Below are 8,995 nucleotides of genomic sequence, written 5' to 3'. Positions count from 1 at the left end.
CTCCTGATAATACTGACCTATGAAACAGTGTAAAGTTACCCCCAACACACACACCAATTCTTTTCAATTTTTACAGATTTTTTTCAGGGAAAAAATAAAGAAAAAACTTCAAGAAATATACGTTCAGTTCCCACTATGTACCATGCACATCAAAGGATGACCCTAATTTACTCAGTACCTTGTATGAAAATGAGCTTATCAAATATGTAGCATTAAAGCACCACAGAACTCTATGACCTTTGTTGACACAGCACACAAAGTGTATAACACCTTAGACAATCTAAGCCGCCACCTTAGATTGTCTAAGGTGTTAAAGGCATTTCATGGCCACTATCCCATCACATCAACTGGAGTAGAATTGAAAAAGAAACAAGCAGGTTACTATCATAAATCTGGTATATACTGAGTTGACCTCAAAACTTGAAACCAAAAGTTATATACCTCCTCTATGTTACTGAATACTTGCAAACAATCTTACAAGTGGCCTTCAATCCAAACTTTTTGAGTTAACATGAAAAAAATGTCAAAATTATTATGGGAAAAGTTCTAAACTAGATTCTATGTCTATGAGATACATATGTTATATATAAAATCATTTTAAAAATAAGCTTTTTCAGGAGATTCTATGGAATCAATAAAATAACATAACATTTGTTTCTCTAACCAATTCACTGTAAGATGAGTGAGGATGTACAAATTCTCTTTAAAAATAATTTGAGCCGGGTGGTGGTGGCACACGCCTTTAATCCCAGCACTAGGGAGGCAGAGCCAGGTGGATCTCTGTGAGTTCAAGGCCAGCCTGGACTACCAAATGAGTTCCAGAAAAGGCGCAAAGCTACACAGAGAAACCCTGTCTTGAAAAACCAAAATAATAATAATAATAATAATAATAGTAATAATAATAGTAATAATAATAATTTGAAAGAACTAGTACCTAAAAAGATCTATAAAGATACCCATATAGATGTACTCTTCCTATGAGTTAAATTCAAAGGAAAGACATGAACTTAATTCTGTTCTTCATTTAGCCATGTTCACATTCAAAGCGATTTATTTACACCTAGGCTGCCTAGAGGAGGAAGGCCCACCCTGTAGGATTTCCTACCTTACTGTCGAACCTCCCCAGGCTCCATGCTTGTCTGTGAGGAGGTTGATAATTTTCTGGATTAACTGAGTTGCTGTCACATGGTCCCGGTATTTAGCTGCTCTTATCAAATGATCACACATCTTCTCTTCTTCACGTTTGTCTGCAGAATATTGAGCACACAATGACTGGAAAGGGAAAAGAGAAAGATTTATTAATTAATTAACTCTAAAAATGTGATTGAAAATAACTAAAAATGTATCACGAAACAATTTTTAGAATGACTCAAACCAACCAAAACTTTAAAGCTAATTTTATAACACTTATTAAACATTGATTAATTTAGTTTTCTTAAGTCAATAATAAGATATACTATGAAGCTATTAGCAGCTAAACAGCGATATTATCAATGATAAACAGCAAAATATATGAAAGCTGAGTCCTGCATTACAGCCAGAATAAGGTGAGGTTGGAGAGGTCTTTAGACCAAGTAGAAGAAATACTGCTATGATATTAATTTGGAGACATTCTTTGTAGATAATTATGGGAGTTTAGATTTCATTGAAATGCCCTGAAAATTTTTAAACAGGAGAATAAGGGATCAATTCACATGTTAAAATGATCATGACGGATCCAAAAAGAGTGGGCTGTAATGAGACAAGATAACTAAAGAGAAGAGGCAACTTATGAGATCCCTTCAAAGGCTAGGATAAGAGGTTTCGTTTTGTTTTGTTTTGTTATGTTTTATTGGGTTTTTTTAACGCTTAAATTAGTAAACACAGCAACTTCTCAAAACTTTGAAAAAGAAAAATTTGGTCTCTTAAATTCTACCTTTAAAAGAGACCTGTAGCAAAATAATCACCTGGGAGATTAAAAATGCAGAAGTCCCATTCCCAAAATACTAAGGCAGTATCTGGACTTTAATCTTCTCCAGGTAATGGTATGTACATCAAAGGTTGAAAAACACTATCTTAGCAATTTTTCAAAACACCTTAGGGTTCTTTAGCAATAATTGGGCACAATGCTAGTTCCCAAAACGGTTTTTTTTTCCTTTTGGAGTTCTGCCACTTCTGGTGTCACATTTATGATGTTTTTGTGATCATGATTAGAAGCGCAAGCACTAATGTAAACTTGACCCTATACAGGGTCTACCAACTCATGGCCTTAACTTATAAATTAAAGTACATGCATACATACACACATACAAACACACACTCTCTGGGAAGTAGCCTGCATCTGGTTGGCAGATATGTTGTTTCTTTATATATTACACATATATAGTGTGGTTACCTGCCTCTCCTATTATATGGATAGTAGGAAACTGGATGGACTATAGCTACATCACCTCCCACCACAACACCAGCAACAAAGAAGGGTCCTGATTGTCCTAACCATGCAAGGGTAATATACATCACACTGACAAATTAGGCTAGGTCACCTGATGTAATTATTGTATGAAGTAGAAACTTCAAAGTTTAAGTAGATAGTATGCTCCTTCTTGTCAATGTATAGAAGAACAAGTACACAAAATCAGAAGCACTGAACATTCTCTATCCTACAGTGCAAGGAGTGGGATGGCCTGAAGAAAAAAGCCAAAACTGAAATACAGTAGATCTATGGCAGCTAAAAACAGTGATTATTCTAAATGGAATCATAAACTTCTAACACATTTGAATCCTAAAAAAATGATCTAATGAAGGGGGAGGGGGAATATCGGCAGGTTTAAGGCAGGGATGGAAGAAAACAGGGTAGAAGGGGTGAGGGAGAAATAACTATCATTAAAGATGGCTTGAAAGCCACATGAAAACTACTATAAGCTATTTTTAAAAATACAAGAGTTGACTTGAAGTTAATTCCGCATAGTCACATAGTCATAAAGTACCAAATGAAAAGCCGAATGGCAAGTGAGTTGTTTACCTGGAGACCTCCAAAACAACAAAGGCTATTGGTGCTGAACTTAATATTAAGGCCCTATTGCTGAAGACACTGCCCACTTTGATCACATGCCACAGAGAAATCAAGTTGGTACTGACCAGAAATCTTCCTTTCTGCTGACGAGCTTTCCTAGTAACAAAAGGTGCTCTGTAGGTCCTAAGAGATAAGTCATCAACAGACTTACTCGTCTTGAATTACAATAAAGTAAAGGATGACAAAACATATGTAGTGATTGGGGTAAGTGCCACTTTCTGATTGGATTTAAGGCCTGTGCCACAAGAGGAAACACATCCCCAATAATGTAAATCTGGCCTAGAAACCATGGTTGGAGGAGCTCAGAGACCCCAGAAGTGAACCTACTCCTATTATTCTGCTAAATGGATTAGTATCAAACTGCTCTCTAAATTCATATCTTATACTTAAAGTAGTCCAAGTATTAGACCTCAGAGAAGTTTCTTCACACAGTAGACAGCAGTTAAGGTAGAAACTCACAACTGATCAAAGTACAGATAATAAGTGTCAGTGGACTGTACAGCCACAAATCATATCATGTCCATCCCAACCTAAGGCTCAGGGACCAGAAGAGACAGAGGTTATTCATATGCATAAAGAAAAAAACTGTATGCATAAGGTATCATTTCATAAAGAATCAAAGCCTGAATTTAACAATGGATGATTTTAAGGAGGTTACTCATGGAAGGGAAGAAAACGAACCTTTAAAGCAGAAGCACAAAAGAAAAATAGAGAAGCAATACATTTTGACACAAGAAAAAAAAATACAGGTCAAAGTATTTTTCAGCAATTATTTAAATTGAAAGAAATTATGGAATACAGAGTGAAAACAGAAAAAAAAATCACTGAGCGGGACAGTAGTGGTACTCGCCTTTAATCCCAGTACTCGGGAGGCAAAGCCAGGCGGATCTCTGTGAGTTCGAGGCCAGCCTGGTCTACAGAGTGAGTTCCAGGACAGGCACCAAAGCTACACAGAGAAACCCTGTCTCAAAAATCCAAAAAGGAAAAGAAAAAAAAAAAAAAAGGAAGGAAGAAAGGAAAAAAAGGAAGGAAGGAAGGAAGGAAGGAAGGAAGGAAGGAAGGAAGGAAAAAAATGACTATGAGTCAAAATAAACCAGATTACTCTATCATCTGACTAATGTTTCTTGATAGTATTGGCCAATTCCTTAATTTCTCTGGGTTTAAACTTCCCTTTTAGGTTTAAACTTGCTAACTGAGAGAATTACTTTAATTCCAAGAATCTATCACTCAAGAACAAGTGACTGTTGAATGCTTAGCCATAAAGAGGACATTTATATCATCCCCTCAAAGGGTTAGTGAACATCATGGAAGAAAGTAGAGTGCTCTGGGACCCTGTTCTCTGGAATGACTTGGCTGTTAACTCTGAATTCAGCAGCTGTGGTTACCTGGGCAAGACTGTGTCCTTCAACATCTTGTCATACAGGGACTAATTTACTAGACTGAACCCTTTCCTGAGGATTTATAAGCAACTAATGGTTTCTAGAGGAGGGAAAGATGTTTTCTTCTGTGGTATGGCCATTGGAAAGATGTCCATGGTCCTAGAAACAACTCCATGAAGTTCACTGGGAGAAGAGAGCAGCCGGCAGGATATGAAAAAGGACCAACTGGGAAGAGGAAGAAACATTCAAAGATTCTGGGCAGTCTGCAAGGGGAGGGGGCATCCTAGACAACACTTGAGAACAAACCCAAAAGCATGTTTTCATTTTATTTTATCGTGGGTTGATATCCTGCTTCACATCACTCTATTTTTCAACTTCAAATGTCATATAAACTAGATATAAACATCACAGCATGAGTACAAAAATATCTGAACATAAAAACAAATTAGTTTGGGAACAAAATAATCAATTTTACTTAACTACTGCTAAAAATTTTAATGTATTACTATATAATTAAAAAGATGAATATTAAAATAAGATAAAAATAAATTATGTTGCATTATATAAGTGATGATGTAGATACTATAAGATATATTAGGAAGTAGGTTGGAGCAAATAAAATACAAATATCACATTTTATATCTGTTGAAGGACTGTGATAAAGAAGTCACAGGAGGGGATACTTCTGTAAATTCTGATTTGAAAAAACAGAAGGAAAAATATTTTTTAAATATCTGAATTGATAGCAGCCTAAATTAAAAAGGGCATTATTTCATTGTTGCAAATGTCACTTGATAGTGACATTTTCAGAGAGCCGCACAAGAGCTAAGAAGCTGACCTACAGATAAAAGAACAGTATAAGTATACAGATCTTTATATACATTGTATCGTGAATTACTACATCCACAGTATGCCAATTTCTAACTTATCCAATGAGAGGAAATTCAAATCATTGGTGGAAATTAGAGAAATCAATGGTCACTGTACTCCCATAAACATTGCATATCTTCATTTTAAACACAACTAAAAGTGCCTTTACTTGTAGCAAGGCCTTACTAAAGAGACTATTTCTATTTTTTATAAGTAGTTGAACAATAAACATTTGCTAGTCTATCAAAGTTTGCTGAAAAGGCATTTCTAAAAACAAGGACTCAAGGTAAGCTAAATAGTAAAATGGTTTAAAGTGTTCTTTAATGGATCTTCCTTTACAATTTAAAAGGCAACTTTTCATATCTGACATAAAATCTATAGATATAAATCACATTAAAGGACCATTCTTTCCTGATTATCAATCTCTGTCTCCTTGTAGAACATTACAGTCACATTTGACCTTAAAACATGATAAAAGGAAACCAAATAAGAATGTATCTAAAACATATAATGAACTTGTCTCTGTTCTTAAAAATATCTTAATAGTGTAAATTGAAGATGTTCTCATAAAATACCAATAATAATTTATATTATTCAGTCAGGTATATATGAGAAATACTTGAGTGGCACACTTGTGTTGAGGGAACACATGTATCTGTGTTTAAAGGTTGACTAGAGTTACCCCTGATACTCTACCCCTAAAGTTCAACTGACAACATAATTTAGGATATAAAAAATAAACAGTAGCTCTAAAATCCTCCTTCAGTATTATTTTGGGCAGAACATTTTACTTCACATTACCTCTGCTTTTCTGGAGTTAAGTATCACATAACTAAATAATGCAACATCACAACAATAGTACAAAAGTATCTGAATGCAAAAACAAAGAATTGCCTTGAAAACTGAATAATTCAATTTGCATTTGAAGACTATTAAAGAAACTTAACATTTGTTACTGTAGAATTAATAAAGAAAAATAAAATAAGCTTGCTTCTAAGACTTAATTTAATTATAATAAATAAGTAAGTTATAATGGATTAGGAAAACAACTTAGAATGGCCACCGTAATATAAGTTCCTATGCTGGCTCTCTCAATGAAGAAGCATAGACAATACTGACTTTAAATTTTTTCATGTGGACTGCATGACTCTGTCCTATTTCACTATTTGCCCTTTGCATGGAAATTCAGAGAGGAGCAACCTGAAACTCAGTCAATTCTTGGTTTCCTCCTGGCACTAAACTGACCTCTCTTGGTACTGACGTATTTTCCCTTATGGCTCTTTCTATTATGAAATCCTTGTATATTTACCAGAGCTTTCTCAAATGTTCCAATCAAACCATCCATTGCCTACATCATCTGTTATCATCAATTAGACCTACCTTTCAATTTGTCATAGCTAAACCAAATGTTTATTCAAAATTTGAGCCCAGATGACTACTGTAAGGATGATCTTCACCTATACACTAATCACCCAACAGTGAACTATACAAACCTGAACTAGATACCCTCACCTTAAACATGTTATTACACTAGGAAGCTTTTTTATATTCAGTAACATGTGGAATCACTTTTCCTCAGGTAATAACCTACTTATTTCACTTTAGAAAGAGATTTTGATTAGTTCAAAATTAAGAGTTAGAAATAATCTAGATAGCTTCTTATGAACAACCACTGCATTTTTTTTCTAGAAGACATTTTTATGGTATAAATACATTTATACACTCTATCCTCAACCCCCAAAAGTACATGATTGCCAAAAAACTCAAAACATAGTTTTGTATTGTATTGCTGTGTTGTGCTGTGTTGTGGTACTGAGACGACACATGTGCTAGGCAAGCACTCTACTACTGGGTTCCCCCTGTAGCACATGATCATATTGTGTTATCTAAAACACATAACCATAAATTCAGCCATGTCATACAAGACCCTTATGCATGTCTTTGTACCCTACACTTAGACAAATGCAGATTACTGAGTCTATTTGGGGCTAATGAGATGGCTTGCAAGGGTACAAACCTGACAACCTGAATTCAATCTCAAGGACCTACATGGTAGAAGAGAACCAACTTTTACAAGTTGTCTTCTAACTGTAACATCACTATTCACATGCACAAATCAGCTAATTTAAATTTTAAAAGTCTACTCAGAAGACAAGAATGTGAAGGATAAGTTACTAGAGGAAAAGTTATGCAGAGAAAGATCTGGAAATACCTAATCTTTTGATTCTTTGGTTATTGTCTAAGGTGAAAGAATATCCTTTTAAAAAGCTCCTACATAATTGGGAATTAAGAAAGTCCCCTCAGTTTAACCTAAATATCAATGAAAATTAGAAAAAATATAAAATCATCCATTTCTCCGTCATTGGGTGATCCCCGTGTCTTTCTTGGGGTCCTGTTTTACAGGTAGCCTCACTGGTGATGTGAGTAGCAGTCCAGTCATCCTTGTTCCACATCTAGTATCCTCCTATGAGTGAGTACATATGAGATCTACATGAACAGCCTGGACATGAGTGGGAGCAATGAACGGCGAGGGTTGAGGGAAAGAGAGCGGGAGATCCCACCTGGGTCAAGAACAGAGAGGGAGAACAAGGAATAGGAGACCATGGCAAATGAAGACCACATGAGAAAAGGAAGAAACAAAGTGCTAAAGAGGCCCACAGAAATCCACAAAGATAGCCCAAAAAAGACTGCTGGCAATGGCCGAGAGACAGCCGGGACGGGACTGACCTACTCTGGTGATGGGATGGCCAAACACCCTAATAGTTGTGCCATAAACCCCATCCAAGGACTGAGGAATCTGGATGCAGACATCCACTGCTAGGCCCCCAGGTGGAGCGCTGGGAGTCTAATTAGCGAGAAAGAGGAGGGTTTATATGAGCGAGAATTGTTGAAACCAAGGTTGGATAAAGCACTGGGACAAATAGCCAAACGAATGGAACACATGAACTATGAACCAAAGGCTGAGGTGCCCCCAACTGGATCAGCCCTCTGAATAGGTGAGACAGTTGATTGGCTTGATCTGTTTGGGAGGCATCTAGGCAGTGGTACCAGGTCCTGGGCTCGCTGCATGAGATAGTTGTTTGAAACCTGGGACTTATACAGGGACACTTGGCTCAGTCTGGGAGGAGGGGACTGGACCTGCCTGGACTGAGTCTATCAGGTCGGTCGATCTCAGTCCTCGGGGTGGCCTTGATCTGGAGGTGGAGAGAATGGGGGGTGGGCTGGGGGGAAGGGAAGGGGGGCAGGAAGGGGGAGAACAAGGGAATCTGTGGCTGTTATGTAGAACTGAATAGTATTGTAAAATAAAAGAAAAAAATATAATTTAGTAATTTAAAATAATGAATTGAATACTGGCAATGAACTTCATTTTATTAATCTTAAAAAAAAAGAAAAGAAAAAATATAAAATCAGCTACAGCATAACTTAAAGGAAAACTTATATCTTAAATATATTAGAAAAGTAGAGAATTGAGATCAGTGATCTAAATGTCTATTAAAAATAAATGGCCTAATCTATGAAAGATAATAAAAGGCGCAATTATTTAAAAGTATACAGAATTTTTTTCACAGAAAAAATTCAATAAAAGTACCACTTTGTTCTCTAACAACAGTTCCAATATCATTATAATATATAGCCAGAATGTTCAAGAACAAGAAAAGGATCTATAAATTATTAATATTGAAAATGGTGTGCC

General features: G+C 36.0%; 1 protein-coding gene across 4 annotated transcripts in view; it reads right to left on the bottom strand.

Moving 5' to 3' along the window:
- The window catches only part of Lrba (LPS responsive beige-like anchor protein), a 537,881-nt gene that overhangs the window by 307,972 nt on the left and 220,914 nt on the right, over positions 1-8,995 (bottom strand). For all 4 annotated transcript variants that reach the window (XM_037206706.1, XM_028858702.2, XM_037206707.1 and 1 more), the window contains one exon: positions 1,106-1,272. In XM_037206706.1, coding sequence (XP_037062601.1) covers positions 1,106-1,272 — 167 coding nt within the window. The remainder of the gene's footprint in view (positions 1-1,105; positions 1,273-8,995) is intronic.

The sequence above is a fragment of the Peromyscus leucopus genome, chromosome 6 (assembly GCF_004664715.2).
Source record: "Peromyscus leucopus breed LL Stock chromosome 6, UCI_PerLeu_2.1, whole genome shotgun sequence".
NCBI classification, from domain to species: domain Eukaryota; kingdom Metazoa; phylum Chordata; class Mammalia; order Rodentia; family Cricetidae; genus Peromyscus; species Peromyscus leucopus.
This window is presented reverse-complemented; position numbering and strand designations above follow the sequence as displayed.